Source organism: Mustela lutreola, chromosome 9, assembly GCF_030435805.1.
Source record: "Mustela lutreola isolate mMusLut2 chromosome 9, mMusLut2.pri, whole genome shotgun sequence".
Classification (NCBI taxonomy): Eukaryota; Metazoa; Chordata; class Mammalia; order Carnivora; family Mustelidae; genus Mustela; species Mustela lutreola.
This window is the reverse complement of record NC_081298.1, coordinates 15,124,604-15,144,878: the sequence shown is the minus strand read 5'-3', so window position 1 is coordinate 15,144,878 and position 20,275 is coordinate 15,124,604. Positions and strand designations below refer to the sequence as shown.

General features: G+C 41.3%; 1 protein-coding gene across 3 annotated transcripts in view; it reads left to right on the top strand.

Moving 5' to 3' along the window:
- The first annotated feature begins 834 nt into the window (after positions 1-834).
- Positions 835-20,275, top strand: part of STK4 (serine/threonine kinase 4) — a 92,924-nt gene continuing 73,483 nt past the window's right edge. Inside the window, exons 1-5 of one of the 3 annotated variants that reach the window (XM_059133062.1) lie at positions 6,700-6,780; positions 7,894-8,026; positions 8,718-8,785; positions 12,774-12,902; positions 15,613-15,727. In XM_059133062.1, coding sequence (XP_058989045.1) covers positions 12,886-12,902; positions 15,613-15,727 — 132 coding nt within the window. In that variant the 5' untranslated portion in view covers positions 6,700-6,780; positions 7,894-8,026; positions 8,718-8,785; positions 12,774-12,885. Of the gene's footprint in view, positions 965-6,699; positions 6,781-7,800; positions 8,027-8,717; positions 8,786-12,773; positions 12,903-15,612; positions 15,728-20,275 lie in introns of those variants that run through there. The other 2 variants (XM_059133061.1, XM_059133060.1) reach the window with 2 other exon arrangements.

Sequence of the window (20,275 nt, the reverse complement as noted above, 5' to 3'; positions counted from 1 at the left end):
GTTTACCGACCGCCATAGCTGGAACTGAAGCTCTTAGGGGAGAGGGAGCCCGACTCCCACGCCCAAACAGAGGGTATAAATCAGAGGTTGTCCGGTTTGGTGGTGCAGGCTGTGGACAGACTGATCTGTATCTAAATCTCCAAATCTCTATTTTTGGCTATGTGATCTTCACCTCTCTGGCCTTAAAAAAGGAGAGTAATAATAGTGCTTACCTTGTAGAGTTATTAGGAGTATTAAATGAATTAGTTCTAGTAAAGCACTGAGCATCAAATAATACATAAAATTGGGGATAACGTTACAGGCTTCCTAAGAGGATTAAACGCGAATACAGGTAAGTAAGCACAGGGCAAGCGCTTAATCACGATTAGCTATCTTTATGCCGGCCAGCCGACTCAAAGGTAAGAAGCCCTTAAAAAAGGCGGGTGAGCAATATACAGCCTGATGCTCTGAGACATCCGAGGGCGGTTCGGCCTCCTATGGAACAAGAATCCAACCGGCACGGAGCGGTAGGAACCCACGAAAACCTCCAGGAGTCCCCGGGGCAACGCTTCCCAGAAATCGCGGAGAACCTGGTCGCTTCCCAAGAAGCCTCAGTATCTCGGTCGGAGGAACAAGGGCCGGGCCGCAGCGGAGACGGGATCCCAGCCCGAGACCCGCAAGGAGTACCGCGCGGCACCGAAACCGCGCGGCAGACGGACCACAGTCCGACCGAGGGCGTTCCGCCTTCTGAGGCCGCGCCCCGCGCGCCACGTGACTCAGGCTCCGCATCACGTGGTCCAGATCCTCGCAGTCCCGCCCCGCTCGCGCACTGCGCGCCGCTTCCGGTGGGGGCGGAAAGCGGAAGTGTGGGAGGGTCTGCGGGGCGGGCTCGGGGAGGTCCCGGGGGAGGATGGAGCAGTGAGCGGGTCTGGGCGGCTGCCGGCAGCGCCATGGAGACGGTGCAGCTGAGGAACCCGCCGCGCCGGTGAGGGGCCGCTGGCTGAGAGGCAGGGTGTGGGGAGAGGGAAAGGCGGGAACTGGGTGAGCCCCCGGAGGGATGGACGTGCGGGGCCAAGCGATCCTGGCACCTGCTGAGTGGGGGAATCTCCGCCAGAAGGGCGTCCGGCAGAGGGGAGCACGCCCCCCGGGGGATAAACGGACTCGTTGGGGAGAGCACTTGCTGTGGGGGGGATATCCTGGCGGAAGGGGGCATTGCTGAAGGGAGCAGCTGCTGAGGGACGTGGGGACAAGTTAGGAAGAGCACCTGCTGATGGCGGGGGCGCGTGGGGGGAGGTCGTGCTAGGATCGATTCATTGAGGTAGGGGGGATGCTGGAGCAGGATGAGAACCCAGAGGGGTCTAAGATACGGGTCAGGAACAAGCAGAGGAAGACTGGGTGGACTTTCTAAGGGATGGGGTCCCACTTGAGGGGTGCAGTGGGGAAGATCTGTCGAGGGCAAAAGCTTTACGCCTAAGGGTGAAGGTGTGCCGAGAAAGGTTGAAGGTCCGACAAGGGAGGGCTTCGTGCAGGATAGCATTTAGGAAAATTTTCCGGGTAGTGTCCCCAGTCTTGGATGAGGATGACATCTTTCATTCCTGATGCCCCCTGCTTTCCTACTTTTCCTTACCTCCTCCTCAGTTTTTCAAACCTGACAGTGGGAGGTGGACAAGGAAATAAGAGGATATTTTCAAGAAGGGCCAATTGAGGCCCAGAAGAGTTGAGACACAGTCCTGTGTATTTCCTTCTTTGCTGTAGGTCTGGGTCACGACCTGACCAGTCTGGGCCCTTTTTGGGCCTCTATTGTTTTGCATCAGCTCCAGATCCTGCTGCTACCTGGAATTGTTTTAAGTCAAGATCAGGGAGGTGGCTGATCCTAGAAAGTCTGAACTCTGGTGTTGGTTTGAGTTAGATCATTGATTCGCGCTGTGAACACCAGGGTCTTGTGTCGCTCCTCCACATCTGGAGAAAAAATAGCAGAGATCAACTGAGTCCAGCTTCTCTGGGGTGCCTTGTAATTAGCTTCTGTTTCACAGAGACCTCTGACTTCCTGCAGCAGAATGAGCACTAAAGTAGGAAGTGTTCAGTGTGTGGGAGTGTGGGGCAAAGGAGAGGTGAAGGGAAGGGATCCGCAGCCTGGGCTGCACACTCGGGGTTTGTTTGAAGTACACAAACATGGCAGAAGGCAAATAGCTGGTTGGGATGGACTCATAATTCACCCTAGTGTAGTGTGCTGGGAGGAAATGATAATGATTCTTACACATATGGCACTTTCTGGGTGCCTGGAACCGTTCTCAGTGCTTTCCCTGTCTCCTGGTGAACCACATGTAAATGACCTATAAAAATGGTAATTTCGTGTGGTTCAGCTTATTATGACTCTTTCGATCCTCACAACAATCTTATGATACAAGGTGGTTATCACTATAGCTCTATTTTAAGGGTGGTAAAACTGAGGCACAAAGAGTTTCAAGTGATTTGTGGGAGGCTCCACAGTCAGTCAGTGGCAGAGCTGGGAGTTTAAATCAGGCGGTCTGGTCCAAAGTCCATGCTTTTAACTGTTTCCTCTGATGCCCTCTCGAAGCACCCGTTTCGCCGGGCCTGTGAATGTTAGCAGGTATTTGCTACAGCACCATAATGACCCAGTTATAAATGTTCACTGGTTATATTTCTTTCTGAAATGTATTTGCTGTTTCTCTGAGGCCTTGGTTTAATTGAAAAAGGGATTAGGAATCTGAGTTTTGTTTCTACCTTTGCCATGTGTTCTATAATCTTGGCCAAAAGCGTAAACCTTTTTGTTTTTTTTGACACACTCATTCCTACACCTTTTGGATTTTAAGAACTTTATTGAGGGTGCAAGAGAAGAGCGTTGCAGGGCTGAATTCCTGAATGACTGGTGCTTTCCTGCTCATAACTAGTGAAGTACCTAATCTGGATCAAATTAACTTTGTTACTTGCATTTATTAGGACTTTCATGTCAGTTTCACAAACGGTGATTTTAACAACAGAGATATATTTTCTTCTAGTTTTCTGGAAGCTAGAAGTCTAAGATCAGGGTGTCAGCAGGATTGTTTCTTTGAGGCCTCTCTCCTTGACTTGTACATGGCTCTCTCCTTCCTCTGTCTTCACATGGTCTTCCCTCTGTACCTCTCTGTCCTTATCTTCTATAAGGACACCAGTCATATTGATTTAGGGCTCACCTCTATGACCTTATTTTACCTTAATTACCTCTTTAAAGGCACTATCTCCAAATAAAGTCACATTCTGAGGTCCTGGGGCTTAGGACTTCAACATAGGAATTTGGGGAGAGACAAGATATTCATTTTATTATCATTAAAAAAGTCATCAATTTATCTTATATATTTGTTGTAGCCATATCAAATTCTGAATGGAAAGAGGGGTAAGTATACCTAAATAAAATGAGATAAAACAAGAGTTCTGAGATGGGAGAAAGAGGCTTGAGAATTAGCCAAATCTATGAGTAACTGCTTCATAAATACCCTCATTTGTGTTTGGAGAGATAAACTTGTCTTTTCAGAGATGCAATTGGCATGTGTTTCCAGCAAGGGAAGGGATGGCAGTCTCAATGCAGGAAATGCTCTTTGCGCTCATGAGCTTGACATTTGTGTGTGACTGAGTGGTTCAGGTTGATGGCTTAGGTAGGTGATTATGATTTTTAAAAGTGAGCTGGCGTTAGATAATAGTAGTGTGCTGGAGGATGTAGAGGGCATTTCTGGAATGCTTGGCTGTCCATGTGGCCTTCTGACTTAGGAGAGGAGCATCTGCTGGTGTTTGGTCCAAGGAGGCTGTGTTGGGCAGGCCTCTTTTATGAGCAAGCAATGAAACTACCTAAGGTCTGGGCGAAGTCCCAGCTCAGAGCTGAATCATCAGTCAGGCTGTTCTGTGCTTCTTCCATGAAGACTTACGGTATAAAGTATTACTGAGAGTCCCTTAGCAGAGGATTTTCTGTAGGAATCTTATTTGTTGAGAATCTGGTAATGCTTTTTAGGGTGGAATTCTGTTCTTTTGGAAACTCACAAGGATTGCTGATAGAAGTTTAGGATTCCCATCATTACATTCATTAATCCATATAGGAAATGTTTATTGACCCCCTCTGGGTTATCAGGCAGCAGAGAGAGAAAGATCTGTTAAGCCTGGATCAAAAGCAAACAAAAAACTGGGGCACCCGGGTGGCTAAGTCTGTTGAATGTCTGCCTTCGGCTCTCTCAAATAAATAAATAAATAAATAATCTCAACACACACACACACACACACACACACACACACACAAGCCAAGTAGATTGTTGGAGAGAAGTCTGAGCAGGTACACAATTTGTCAGAGGATTATCAGGGGCTCGCAGCTGTTTCTGTCATGCCAGGCGCAGTTTCCTTTGTTATGTTGTGGTCTCAGGGTAGTTGAAACAGTGAGTTTTGCTTTTTGTAAACCACAAAGTCAACACTTCAAAGGAACACATTTGATCTTCCTTTATATAAGCTGTTTGATTATACTTGAGAAATGAGGTATTGTTCATTGTTTATACAGTTATGAATTCAGCGCTTCACAAACCCCCTCCCCACCCCAGTTCGTACGATTTTCTTTCTAACGTCTGACTAAATAGACATTTCACTTCTGAAGTTTAAGAGGAGTTTCACTTCACCCCTTTTTGTTTTGTAGCTAGGTTTTATGATGTCACTGGAATTTAATTTTTAGGACCTTTTGAGTTTCAAAGGTCACTGCGGTCATTTTGTTAATTTTCAAGTTGTCACAATTACTGACTTGGAGCATTTTTCCATTTCTTTAGTGTGTAGTCTTCGACCTTTACAGAATTATGTGAGATTGTCTTTTAGAGATCCGTGTTCATGGGTGGATACACTCGATGTTTTCTCAAGTTTCTTTCTGTCTTTTCTTCTGATTTGACTATTTGCTCCAGGAAGGGGTGTGTGTGTATGCAGTTCAAGTCTTCTCCATGTAATTCTGGTCTTCTCTTGTAAAAATTGGTATTGTCCAGCTAGTTTAAACCTTTTCTCCACAAATAAGTCTTCAGTGTTACTACTTCCATAATTTCACCATTTCCTGAGCTCTCTTTTTTTGTTGTTCTTTGTAGTTTCAGGAAACTATTGTGTAGAAGATACACACACACACACGCACGCACACACAAATATTCTTTGGCAAGCTTCTTTAGCCCATTAATAATTTTTAGACTTTTCAGTTTTAAAAAAATATTGTTAATTTATAACCTCCATGTTTGTTATTTACTACCTGTAGCATAGTCAGAAAAATCTGAATTATCAGGAAATCATAAGCAGCCATGTATCTTTGATTTTGGGGACTTTTTGGAGGTACACAGCTGCTCATGGAAGAGTCTCTCTGAGTCTGTTTGAAATTCCTAGCTGCATAGTTATTTTTCACTTTTGATCATGTGTGAGTGTATACCTTCCACTTTCTGTTTCTGTGATACCTATAGAATCCCTGTGTTTTGGCCAAATTACCAAAATCTTGCTAAGGGAGAACAAAAGTCTCTATGTCTTCCTTGGCCTCCAGTCTGAGACCATTTTCAATTTATAGTTAACCTTACATTAAACATCTCCTCTGAAGAGATAGTTATGCCATTTTAATTCGTGAAATCTCAAGCTTTACATGGTTTTTAAAGGTTCTATCAAAGCTTAAATCCACTCTGTAGCATTTCAGCCAAATGATGATTCATTTTCTGTTTAAGTTCTCTAGTGATGGGGAACTAGGGACTTCTTAAGGCAGTCTAAACCATTTCAGAGCAACTTTTGTTCTTAGAAAATTTTTTTTCTTTTTTAAATCTTATTTGAGAGAGAGAGAGCGTGCTCGTGTGAGAGCATAGCAGGGGGAGGGACAGAGGGAGAGGTAGAAGCAGACTCCCGGCTGAGCAGGGAGCCCAGTGCTGGGGAGGGAGGGGCTCAGTCCCAGAACTCGGAGATCATGACCTGAGCCAAAGGTAGACACTTAACTGACTGAGCCACCCAGGTGGCTTGGAAAATTTCTTAGATCTGTTGAACTGAAGTCCGACTCTTGGTAGTTCTCTATCTTCTGGTCCTGGTTATGCTCACCAGAGGGACCCAGGACACATGTAATACTGACACAGACAGCCCTTAAGTCTCTTAGGTTGGTGCCTGGGTGGTTTAGTCAGAAATATGTGCAACTCTTGATATCAGGGTCATGAGTTCAAGCTTCTACAATGGGTGTAGAGATTACTTAATAACAAACAAACAAATAAATAAAAATACTTAAATAAATAAATTAATAATAAATAATACTTAAATTAAAAAAAAACTTAATATAAATTAAAAACTTAAATAAATAAAAATGTCTGTTATTAATCATGAGAGACAATGGACTCTGGGAAACAACCTGAGGGTTTCAGAAGGGAAGGGGGTGGGGGATGGGGTAGGCCGGTGCTGGGTATTAAGGAGGGCACGAACTGCATGGAGCACTGGGTGTTATATGCAAACAACGAATGATGGAACACTACATTAAAAACTAATGTAAGTTTGGTGTATGTAAGTATAAGTATGGGACTAACATAACATAATTGTAAACATAATACTAAAAAAAAAGTCTCTTACCTTGCCTCTGTTGTTTATTAGTAAAGACTTTGTAGAGCAATTCCCAAGAAGCTAATTGTAACATAAATGTATTTTGTGGTCTAGTTGCTAGCAAGTAAAATGTATTTTATGTTTTTATTTCTTCATTCACAGGCAGCTGAAAAAGTTGGATGAAGATAGTTTGACTAAACAACCTGAAGAAGTGTTTGATGTCTTAGAGAAACTTGGAGAAGGGTGAGTGTACAGAAAATACAGGTAGACCAGTAGGTCCCAGTCTTTTTCTTCCCCAACACCAGAAGAAGCTGAACCTTTCTTATGTCAATAATTCACAAACCTAAGGGGAAGGAAGAGGAATGTTGCATATAGCACTGCTCCGAGTGGGCTGGGCGGGAGATGTACAGCTTGAGATGCTCTTTCCCTCTTTCCCCCAGTCACCATTATAGACAGATTTAGTGATACCTGGTCCCTTCAACACCAAGGGCATCTATTGTTTTCTGTCTCATAGAATCCATAGTTTACATGATTTCATGTATGTAACAGCACTAACTAGCCTATACTTCATTTAACAATTTTTATTAGTCATACATTTTTATTTGCTGTCATAGTTACTGATCAATATGCAGTAACTATTATTTTCATAAAATGGAATTCAGCATTTTAGTTAGTGAAGCTTTGTGAGATATAGTAAATACCTCAAGGACTGTCACTACCTTTACAACTTCCAAGAGATGAAAATCCCAGGTCGGGAACCAGGGTACTTCTTGAAACCCAGATTTGTGAATGAAAATACTGTTGTGTATAAAATACTGCTGAGATGGTATTTAGTAATAGTGGTTTTTTGTGTATCATTCAGTGATAGTTTCTGCATTAATAAGCAGAAGTGTGTGTGTGTGTTTAGTCTCTCAAGAGTACTTCTCATTCAAGAGAAGACCTGAAATATTAACTTTTAAAAACTTCTATTGTTTAAGTGCTGTGTGCTCCTTTGAAATTAAGTCTTTTTTTTAAAAAAAGATTTTATTTATTGGACAGAGAGAGAGAGAGCACAAGTAGGCAGGGCAGCAGGCAGAGGGAGAGGGAGAAGCAGGCTTTCCGCTGAGCAGGGAGTCCAGTGTGGGGCTTGATCTCATAACACTGGGATCATGACCTGAGCCAAAGGCAGATGCTTAACCGACTGAGCCACCCAGGTGCCCCTGAAATCAAGTCTTACGTGTCATTAGTTATTTTGGGGTTTAATGTTATTTATGTCTAATGTAGGTCAGGAATAATGTTAAACCCGGTCCTGGATTACATGGCATAGGTTTTCATGGATTGCCTCCTTGTAAAAAACATTAGTCATCTTTTTCTAAGTTGGAAAAATACTCTCTGGAACCAAGCAAGACATCAAGCAGAGAAGGGAAATAAAAGAGGACACCAGCTGTGCTGTTAGAAGACAAGTACAAGATGATTCTGAAGACTGCAAGTTGACTTGGCATCCTTAAAGGTATGGGAAAACGACAGTCCCTCCACATCTCTCGCTTGTCCTTTTCAGCTGTAGCTTGGCCTCCTTGCTGCTTTCCCTCAAGGCAGTGAGTCTAACCCCTTCATCTAACAGTGCTCACAGGTCCTCCTTTGAATAAGATAAAGCGTGGTGGGCATAATTGAATATGTAACTAACTTGTTTCTTTCATTTTTAAGAGAACTGTGTTATGGTAGTACGGGCGTAGACTCTGAAGTTAGACCTGCATTAAAGCCCTTGCTCTACTGTTGTATGAGTCACAATAAACAAGTGGGCTTGAGCAGATTACTTAATATTTTGAAGCTTCATAAATCTCTGCTATGAAGCATAGATATTCATATCTCCCTCATCTGGGTTATGCCAAGTATTACCTGGGGTAACAGGGGTATGGTACAGAGTACAGTGCCTGTCACGTAGTGTGTGCTCAGTCAGTGGCAGCCATGATCCTTTTATTTTTAAGCCTACCAACTGAAGCATTTTTCAGACCTTATCATGTCAAATCAAAGTTAGATCTTAAATCTTCAGTATATTTAGGCATTCCTAAAGGGAGTGCTGTTTGCATTCATTGGGTTTGGGGAACACCAAAAGAAAACTACAGACAAAATATATTCCTGATATTCTGATTATATGGGAGGGGGAACTAAGCTAATTATGATTATTTTTAATTGTCTTTTAGATCTATGCATGTCTTCATCGAAGAAGTTGGAAATTTCCTTACAAAGATAAAACCAGCAAAAAATCGAAGTAAAGCTTCTGCTCTCTCTCCTTGTGTTATCACCATAGTGCTCTTTTTAGTGATACCACAGATGTTTGGATTTCTGTCATCATGGCTGAATGATCCCGAATGAGTTTCATTTAACTAACAGAATCCTGAAGGAAGACCTTAACTCCACCTCGCTATCTAAACACAAACTGCCATGCCATCCTTAAATTGTTCTGATTTGTGACCACTCACTAACTTGTGTCTTATGACATGATTTCTGGCCGATGGACCATGTTGGAGGCCAAATTGTTCTGTGTCTGGAGGAAATCCTGTGGATCTGTGACAGAGTAGAGCCAGCACACCAGACCTCGACGAGTGGCTCATGCGTGGGAAGTGTTTTGCATGAGAGCCCAGCACTTTTTTCTTTCCATTATACTTAGAAGTTTTACACATTGACTCACTAAAGTTTGTATCATAGGATAATAAAAAACATCTTGCCCCTGGTTTCATAGGTAGTAAGTGGTATTGTTAAGACTTTTATATCTAGTTGATATGATTCCAGATACTGTATTATTTCTGTTTTCCCAAATTGATCCTTACCTGTTGGCTTGTGTGAAACCTCTACCTCCCCACCATTTTTATTCTCTGCCAATCAGAATTCATCAAGTCACTGTAGTTTTTGTTATAGGGAATCAGGTCTTAGTGAGATTTGCCTAAAAGCGAGCACAGTTGCTGAAGCCTTCTAAATTCTCTTCAGATTACCGTAAGTGCAGTATGTGGAATCATGAATTTTAATTGTTCATACAAGCTGTTGGAGCATTCCTTGCTATCAGGATGGCATAGAGAAGCATGGAGAGTGTTCTGGTTAAGATTGCTGAGGGAGTATGTGCAGAGACCTCTCTTTACATTTTAATAGATAAAACTAATGAGTGAAAATTGAATTTTTATTTATTTTGTTTAAGATTTTATTTACTTGACAGAGAGAGAGTACGCATAGGCAGGGGGAGTGACAGGCAAAGAGGAGGGAGAGGCAGAGAAGCAGGCTCCCTGCTGAGCAGAGAGCCCAACATGGGGCCTGATCCCAGATTCCAGGACCCTGGGATCATGATCTGACCCGAAGGCAGACACTTAACTGACTGAGCCGCCCAGGCACTGCGGAAATTAAATTTTTAAATAAAAGGACACGTGGCCAGCTATGGAGCAGGGATGGAAAAGATATGTAATAGTAAGAGGAGAGTAGGGCTTGCCCTGTCCTTGTCAGGAGATGGCAGGTGAGCTTCTACATGAAGTTGTGGGAAAGATGAGGCGCCCCCATCTGTGAACCAAAGCTGAAATAAATTTGCCTGATCACTGCTAGAAAGTATCATTTGCCTGTGGCCTGGGGAAAAAATGGAGATACTGGTTTGATAATAAGTGAGCCTGGACTACATTCAGGTATGGGATCTGGAGAGGCAGAAACCTCCAACTCCTAACACAAGACCAAGTTTAAGTTGTACAGTCTAGATGACAGGCTGAGAGAACCATGGAACCATCATGACCTGAAATGCTTGTGACAGCTTTGTGTAGGGGGAAATCATTCAAGATAAAAGGAAACCCAGACAAGGAATCTACTGCCATGGGATAATGAGCAGAGCAAATGGGAGAAATCACATCCAAGGACATAGAAACAATGGAGGAATCTCAAAGGGGATTTAACATGTTTGTTTATTATTTTCAAAAATATGAAAGGAGGAAATAATCAGGTTATGAACACCAGGTTATGAACACGAACAGAAGGGCTCCAGGAAAAATTAAAGTTGGGAATCTTGACAACGGTTGAACTTCTAGAAGCCCAATAAGTTGTAAAAACAGTGAACTAGGCAAGCTGAAAGAATTTTTGAATTAAAAGAAACGAGACTGATCATGAAGTGAGGGACAGAGAAGTACAGTGTTAGAAATCAGGAGGATGGCATGGATTGAGGAGGTACTCAATATGGGTCCAGTAGGAATTCTACAAGGAGATAGTAGAAGAGATAGAGAAGAAAAAGATAATGCTGAGAATTTCCGGACTTGAAGAAAAACATGCCTTCAGATGGAAGAAGCTTATGAAATGCCAAATGAATCAACCCCTAATTACATTACAGTCAAATTGTGGAACGTTAAGGGTAAAGAAGAATCTGTGAAAGTTGATAATCCGATGATAGCTGATAGAAGCTGGAAAACTGCAGAAAAGGTGCTGAGGGAAAGCTTTTGTCCAAGAACTCTATATCGAGCACAACCGATTCCAACGAGAACGTGAAATACTGACATCTTCACACATATGGGACCTAGTGTATCAAGAATAACTTTGGAAGTAACAGAATATCCAACTAGCAATGGCTAACCAATAAGGGCATTTAATAACTAAGTAATAATAGAGTTGGGGTGGAAGATTCCAGAATGGTTGGTTGGCTTGATAATAGTTTAGTATTTGTGTATTTCTTTTTCTGAAGATGGCTGCCTTAGTTTCACGCATCATGCCTTACGTAACAGTAACCAAAGTAGGAAAGGAAATGGCAGATAAAAGTGGGCCTTCTTGTGTGTTTCTCTCTCATCAGGAAAGAAAGCCTCTCTCAGGATCCCTTCAGCAGAATTCCCCTCAAATTTCATTGGCCAGATCTAGGTCCTGTGCTTACTACTAGTTCAATCACTGGCAGAAGGAATAGGAAGGCTGACTTCCTGGACTGCCGTATTTTATCCCCTAGAACCAAGCCTTTGCTACCCCAACGAATCAGAGACTTATCTTCATAAGATGGAAGGGGCAGCAGGCAGGCCTTCCACACATGGCCAGCAATTGCCTTTCTCCGGGTAAAAAAAAAATCACGTAACTTTTAAGGATTGTTATACTAGTTTTGCCAACATAAGAGATTCTGATGGGATGAAAATTTTTTTTATGTGTTTTGCATAATTTTTTTAGTTTTATGTTACTTTCACATTGAAATGGTCTGGAGCATCATTTTGGCAGCTAGAGCACTCATCTACTTTGACGTATCAGGGGACACTGTTCTGTTAATGTATTTTTTGCCAGGACAGTGTGAAGAAATACATGGGTTTGGGAAATAAGAAAGATGGCTTACTCAGTGTGTTTTCACCGACAGCTGTCATGGTTTCCACTGAAAATGTAATCAGTGTAGGGTGATGATGGTATCTCATTTGATCATCACAACTGTCTTGTAGTTTGTATTGTCATTTTACAGGTAAGAAAATTGAGGCACAATATGTATGTAAATGATGACTGTTATGTCATGAGGGTAGGACTCAAATCATTAAGTCTCTTGATTCTAAATCTCATGCTCTTTTAGGCCCAAATTGAATGGACACATAAATTTTTAAAGTTATTTTATTAGATGGGAAAATGGGGTAAAAGGCTTTCTATGTGCCATGTTCACCTGATATTAGCATTTAAAGGGGCTTAGATTTTTGATTAGTTGCCATAATGTTTTAAGTATTATTGCAAGTAAGAGGAGCAGGGGTGGAAGGACCTTGTACTGGAGTGAACACAGGAACACATAGACCTCCACTGTTTGCATGCCAGCTCAGGTAGATGTGGGGAGCACATAAACCTTGTGTTCAGACACATCTGGATTCACATCCCAGCCTGACCACTTAATTTTCATCTCTGTGACAATAGGCAAGTCCTGTACCCTCTGAGCTTTCACACATTTTCCTATAAAATGGGGATCATGACCTTTTTTTTTTTTTTTTTTTTTGGTAAAGATGAATTGGGATGATGCAGTTTCTAGCAGACATCAGGCACGCAATGCACGGTTGCTACTGTAATAGTGATTATTTTGTATAAATCCATCTGCAAAGGTTAAATGTGAAATTAACAGGTTTTTTCCAAAGTACTTCATTTAGCTCTTCCAGTTTTGCAGCTGTAGATAAGGATAAGTGTATTAGGCCTTTAGGGATATCAATTAGAACTGTGAGTTGCTTTTTATTTTTTTAACCATTTTTTACTCTCTGGACTTGCTCTGCCTTTGTGAATGTTCTCTTTCCCCCCACTTACAGGTCCTATGGCAGCGTGTACAAAGCTATTCACAAAGAGACCGGTCAGATTGTTGCGATTAAGCAAGTTCCTGTGGAATCAGACCTGCAGGAGATAATCAAAGAAATCTCTATCATGCAACAATGTGACAGGTAAAGGCACGTGGGGAAAACATAGTTCTGAATTAGCTGTGACTCTAGAGTTTAACATGTATGGATGCATTTACTTAGAGGTTTTGCGGAAGAGAGCGTTCAGGTGGAAAAAGTCTGATGCAAAAAATGTGTGTTTTAATAGCTAGACTTTTATAGTTTCTATTATGCATAGATTTTTTTCTTTTTTTTCAGTAAGCCCATTTCAAAACCAGGAAGAAGAGGAGGCAGAGAGGCAGAAGGTGGTGGTGCTGACTTTTTTTTTTCCCTCCTGATAATGATCTCTCTTACTTCCTATTGTGAAAACATTACTGCAGAGATAGCTAAGAAGAGATAATCCAAATACTTTTAGCTCTAGAAACGTTAGAATGTCAGCTAGATCTAAAAAAGAGAACATTTTTTAATGTATTACTCTTCTTCCTACATTTAAAAAAGATTTCTTCAAGCTCAGAGTAGTTAAGAATTTTATATTTTGAGGAACTAAGATTCGTCAAATGTGTAAGCAGGAAGTCAGGCCACCAGGAGACCGCAGAAAAGCACGTGGTTTGCTCTGAAATTCCGTCACAACATGAGCTGGTCGCCTTGGTGGAGCAGGCTTCCCCACTACTGTTTAAATTTGAGAGATGCACAAGTTCAGGGGCAACGCCAGCTCTAGGGAGCTGAAAGGAGAATGAGAACGTGTTGCATCTGAGGCCGCATCCTTCCTCCTGAAGCTCTCTGGTCCACAGAAAGAGCTTTGTAAAGCTTTGGCATTGGGGCAGGTGGGGCTGCCTACTGGGAAATTTGCTTAGGAGCCCTTAGATCTCACAGGCTTGTGAATATAGTTATTTCTCTTCTCCCTTCCTCCCTTTCTTTTACTCTTTACACTCTTGCGGTTACTCTCTGTTAGACAAAACCCTTGTATTTCTTTACCAGATTGCCCAGAGTTAGGTAGACAGTTTCCTTTTCCTCTGCTATGAGTTTTAGTATGGAAGCTCTTCCAGTAGGCACATTGTGACTATGTCACTGCTTTTTTTTTAAGTTGATTGATTGAGTTTAGAGAGAGAGCGAGACAACCAGTGAGCACTGGGGGAGGGCAGAGAGAGAGGAAGAGAGAATCTCAAGCAGACTCCCCACTGAGCATGGAGTCTGACATAGGGCCCCATCTCATGACCCCAAGATCATGACCCTACTGAAATCAAGAGTGGATGCTTAACTGACTGAGCCACCCAGGCACCCCAAGGGACTTTGCCACTTCTGATATGCTACATAAGAGCTGTGTTTCAAACAGAGTATGCAAATATCTCTAACTAAGGAAGAGTTATTTCCAAGAGCCTCCTCTGTGCTAAGCATGGTGAAGAGTACAGAGAAATACTGGGCAGAGTTGTTATCCTCTGGGAGTTCATAGACAAATTGGACTGGCCAGGCATATATGTGTACAAGAAAATCTAGCCAACGATAAAGGACTATATCGAACATGTTCCAGCAATAAGTAGCTGAGATTACTTGCCTTATAAAGGCAGTAAATAACTGCGGGAATTTAAGGAAGGGAGAGCAGAGAGTTACTCATCCATGTCTCCATTAATTGTGTGTGTATGTGTTTCCTGCTGTTCTTGTCATTGGCATGTTTCCCAAGGGTGAAGTGGCATTTGAAATTCTGAGCATTACTGAAGCTGAGTAGGTTTTTAGCATCTCCGATTGTTATGCAACGTTATTTAGCCCTGATAACAATCTAACCCATTAAAGCTTGTAACTCTCAGTGGGCAGATTATTTCATTTTAATAGGATGTTTGACTTTTCTCTTTAATCTGATTTGGTATCTCTCTTTAAGCTTGAGACCCAAAATTCCAGGTCTGATACTGAATACTTTTCTTTTAAAAATATTTTTTAAAGATTATTTTAGAGAGAGGGAGGGAGAGAGCACAGTTGCACACGAGCAGTGGGGAGGAGCAGGACAGGGAGACAAGCAGACTTCTTGCTGAGCGGGAAGCCAGACAAAGGGCTTGATCCCAGGACTCTGAGATCATGACCCGAGCTGAAATCAAGAGCTGGACAGTCAACTGACTGAGCCACCCAGGCGCACCCTGAATATTTTCTTTTTATCATAGATTGTGGTGTGGTTTTTTTTGTTATTACAAAGTACATATGACTTCTTGGAAAAATGCAAATAAAAAGAAGATAACATCATTTTCCCCTTTGGAGAGATAATCATTGTTAAATGCTCTTTGGTATACATTTCCTTCCATATCTCTTTTTGGAGTTTCTCCATGCTTACAATTATGTAATCTGTACTCTTTCTTTCTTTCTTTCTTTCTTATAAGCAGGATCTCTTCTCATGTTATCAAATATTCTTCTATAATATGTTTCTTGGATTCATGGTTATTCCATTATATGTCTGTATCATTATTTCTTAATTAAACTCCCTCATGTTGGACACTTAGATGGTATCTAAGTTTTCATTGTTAAAATAGTACTGTGATGCTAAACTATTTCTTTTTGAATAGCTGTAGTTCTTTTCCTTGGATGAACTGTATATCTAGAAATGCAACTTAAAGGACCCATACATTTTCTCACTTTGGTTATTTATTATTTAGAAAAATATTATTTGTTATTTATATTTTTATCAAGAGTGTGTCTATTTTAACCTTAAATATGAGTAATTGGTCTTTTGAGCAGAGAAGTTCTCATGTATTGAAGGTTATTCCTCTAATCTGTATTATTATTTTCTCTTTAGCCCTCATGTAGTCAAATATTATGGCAGTTATTTTAAGAACACGGACTTGTGGATCGTTATGGAGTACTGTGGGGCTGGTTCTGTGTCTGATATCATTCGATTACGAAATAAAACGGTAAGTTTACCTTTTAGAACAAAGGGCTTGGGCTGGTCCCTGGCCTTGTATTTGTGGGCACTCCTCTACTGCCCTATCCAGAGATGACTGTCAGATTTACCCTTTCCCATGATTCTTTCCCTCTCTGCTTTCTGATGTCTCCTGAAAGTGGTGTTTTTGACACCAGTCCAAGCCAATGATATTTAGCATGTTTTGGGAGAGAAAACAGTGACTATCAACTCTTGGCGAAGCAATGAATTTTAAATGTTTAAATTTAGATTTGGTTTTCTCCCCCTACCCAGCATGTTCACAGATTAATTTTCTCTGCATTCTATGTTTATTTTTAATTTTTTTTATTTAAGAGAGAGAGAGAGTGAGAGGGGGAGCATGAGAGTGGGGTGAGGGGCAGAGGGAGAAGCAGGCTCCCTAGCAGCCTGCTGCGGGGACTCGATCCTGGGACTCATGACTTGAGATCATGACTTGAGCCAAAGGCAGACGCTTAAGCAACTGAGCCACCCAGGTGCCCTTCTGCTTTCTTTTAATCAGAGAATAACCTCTGTGTAAGATTATTTGCCCTTACTGTGATCACTGGGATAAAAGCTAAGAGTCAAGCGTTCTAATTCAGGTTCAGTTGCTTATTCAGGAAATATTTCTAGAATTTGGTTCTAAGCCCTAGGGATAGTAAAGAAGACAACAACCCTGCTTTTGTGCTTGTACATTTTCTAGTAGGGCAACCACAAAGCCAACTGTTGGTAACGAGAAAAGAAATACCAGATAGTGATCATTTCTTTGAAGAAACGGACTGGCAGAGAGTGCTCAGTGAGCTACCTGAAAGTGGATGGCTGAGAAAGTCCACTCAGGGGGGTAACATTTAAAGTAAAACTTGAATGACAAGATGGAGCTTTGACTTCTAAAAGACATTCCAGGTAGGGCAATAAGCAGTGCAGGGATCCTGAGGCTAGAACAGGTTTGGCGCAAAGAAGGCCACTGTGAGGAGAGGGGAGAGGCGAGAGGACCTGTACAGGAGGTGAGGTGAGATGGGAGCAGGCCCGGATTCTGTTGGTATTGTTGGCCACGGTAATGAGTTTGCCTTTTATTCTGACTATAATAGGAAGCCACTGCCACGTTCTAAGCGTGTAAGGAGACATTTGATTATGTACAATTTAGAAGATAAACTGTGGTTTCTGTGATAAACTGTGGCTTCTGTGTGGACTGTGAATGGATAAAAGTAGAAGCTAGAGACATCTTAGCCTTTAGTTTTTTTTTGTTTGTTTGTTTTAATGAGAAAAATAGGAATAATACCTATGTTAAATATTTGTAGACTTGTGAAAATTAATTTAAATATGGAAAAGTACTTTGTACTTTGTGAGGCACTCTAGGAATTTAAGGTGAGAATATTTTAAAACTCAGTTGTATCCTCAAAAAAATTAAAAATAGAACTACCCTAGGATCTAGTAATCACATTACTGGGTATTTTCCCAAAGAATACAAAAGCTGATTCTAAGGCATATATGCATGCCCGTGTTTATTGTAGCATTATTCACAGTAGCCAGATTCTGGAAGCAGCCCAAGTGTCTATTGGTAGATGGATGGATAAAGAACACGTTGGGTGTGTGTGTGTGTGTGTGTGCGCGTGTGTGTGTGTTTATAAATAGTGTGTGTGTGTGTGTGCGTGTGTGTGTGTGTTTATAAATATTATTCAGCCATAAAAAAGAATGAAAGAATCTGAAGAGTATAATGCTAAGCAAAATAAGCCAGAGAAAGACGAATGTCATATGATTTCATTCGCATGTGGAGTTTAAGAAACAAAGCAAATGAACAAAGGGGAAAAAAAAGAGACAAACCAAAAAAACAGGCTCTTAACTGTAGGGAGCAAACAGATGGTTACCAGAGGGGAGATGGTTGGGGGATGGGTGAAATAGGGGCTGGGGATTCAGAGTACACTTATGGTGAGCACTGAGTAATATACCCAATTGATGAGTCACTGTATTTTACACCTGAAACTAATAGAATGCTATATGTTAACTATACTGGAATTAAAATAATAATAATTTAAAAATAAAAAAACTCAGTTGTAACTTTTGGGTTATCTATATGACTATATCCTTTTCTTAATTTACATTATTCAGAGTTAGTATGCTTTTCTAATCAAATAGCAAGTTCTTTAGCTTGGAATTATATCTTACCATAAGTTATATTTAAAGAAGTCCCAAAGCTTGAATAATTTATTGAATTAAAAATTGGGCTCCAGGGGCATCTAGGTGGCTCAGTTGGTTGAGTCCAACTCTTAATCTCAGCTCAGGTCTGGATCTCAGGCCCCAGGAAGTTCAAGTCCCACCTTGTGCTCTGTGTTGGGCAGGGAGCCCACTTAAAAAAAAAAAAAAATTCTGTTCCAGGCCTTCTTATGTGCAGCATTAAATTACTTTGTTTCAGGTATGGTGCATTTCATGTTTTAATATTAGTTTATTGTATTTATCTACTTTTTAACTATCAAGTGCTGGTCTTTAATTATTACACATTATTTTGTAAAATATCTTAATTCCGTCTCATCTAGCATGATAGTCACTAGCTACGTGTGGTTACTGAGGACTTTAAATGTGGCTAGTCCGAATTGAGTTGTGCTATAAGTATAAAATACCAGATTTTGAAGAATTATTACAAGAAGAAAAAAAAACTTTACATTTTTTATATATTGATCACATGTTGAAATGATAATATATTGGATAAATATAGTTAAAATATATTATCAGAATTAATTTAGAGGTGCCTGGCTGGCTCAGTTGGAGGAGTGTGCAACTCTTGGTCTTGGGATCATGAGTTCGGGCCCCACGTTGGGCAGTGCTCCCTTAACTGATTAGCTTAACTGGTTAGAATAAGGCGTCAGTAAGTCAGTCACATGAACGTTGTTCTCTTAGGCCACAGAAGTACCCACCCTGCAGCTTGCAACCTTGCCAGTAGTGTTTGCTTGGCCTGCAGAGAGAGTGCTGTCATTTGTAAGCACAAATTACTTGTTGTGCTTCAGCTTCATTTTCTGTAAAATGGTGATGATAATAGTATTTATTTCATGTGATTTTTGTAAGGATTTAATGAGATTGCAAAAATAGTGCCTACCATAGAATAAATGCTTAATAATTAGCTCTCTTTAATTTTATTGGCAGAGTGTCTAGCTCATAGTTGATGCTTATTAACTATTTATTGATTGTTAGCATGGTAGTTATTAAGCCATGTGCATTCTTATACTCCTTATATCATTTGATTTTCATGACATTCTTGAAGAAAGCTGGTAGTCCTGTTTTATTGGTCCTATTTATTGAGAAACTGAGACCAAGAGAAGTTTGACGTAGGTCCCACAGCTAGAACGTAGAGCCAAGGGTAAAAACTAGGTCTTTCTAATCCCTGATCCCTTGTTTTTTTTTTTGCACCACAGCATGCTCTCTTCTAAATGTGAATTGTTGGTCAGAAGGGAGGCTGAGAGTTAGTTAATGGATTGCATTTGTTTTCTCACTGGAGTCGGGTCTACAGGAAATCAGCGTGGGCTGAGCACGTATTCTGGTCGATCAGCAGTCTTCTTTTCATTTATTCATCATCATTCAACAAACATTTTTTTGGGACCTGCTACATGTCAGATGGCTTTTTGGGGGCTAGGGATACAATAGTAAACAAGCCAAAGACATTTTATTTTTTATTTATTTTTAATAAGTTTGAAGATTTATGTATTTATCTGAGAGAGAAAGAGAATGCACACATGCTTGTGTGCCTGTGTGGGGAGGGGCAGAGGGAGAGAATCTTCAAGCAGACCCCCCACCCCTGACCACGGAGCCTGACATGGAGCTTGATCTAATGATCCTGAGATCATGACCCAAGCTGACACCAAGAGCTGGATGTCCTTACCCAACTTAGCCACCCAGATGCCCCCAAAGACATTTTTAAAATGGGGCTATGTTCATAATAGGGAAGGTAACACATAATAGGTGTACAGATATCATATAATATGTCAGATGGGGATAATACTGCATTTACCAATAAGATAGGATAAAGGGTAGAGAATGATCTAGGAATGGAAGGAACTGGGGAAGGCCTCTCTGACTTTCTGGATGAAGACCATTGTAGACAGAGAGTACGTGAGGTGAAAAGGCCCAGAAGTACAAGGGTGCTTTGAGTGTTTGAGAAACAGTAAGGAAGGCTATAAGGCTGAAACAGAATGAGCAAGGTAGAAAGTGTAGAGGAGGAAGGTAGCTGGAGAGCAGATCATGTAAGACTCTGGTGAGGACTGGTTTTCATTTTGAGTGGCTTAGGAAGCCGTTGACTGGAGGGTTTTGAGCAGCTCTGGCTTGCATTTTCTTTTTTTTTTTTATTTTATTTTATTTTATTTTTTTTAAAGATTTTATTTATTTATTTGACAGAGAGAAATTACAAGTACACTGAGAGGCAGGCAGAGAGAGAGAGAAGGAAGCAGGCTCCCTGCCGAGCAGAGAGCCCGATGCGGGACTCGATCCCAGGACCTTGAGATCATGACCCGAGCCGAAGGCAGCGGCTCAACCCACTGAGCCACCCAGGCGCCCCTCTGGC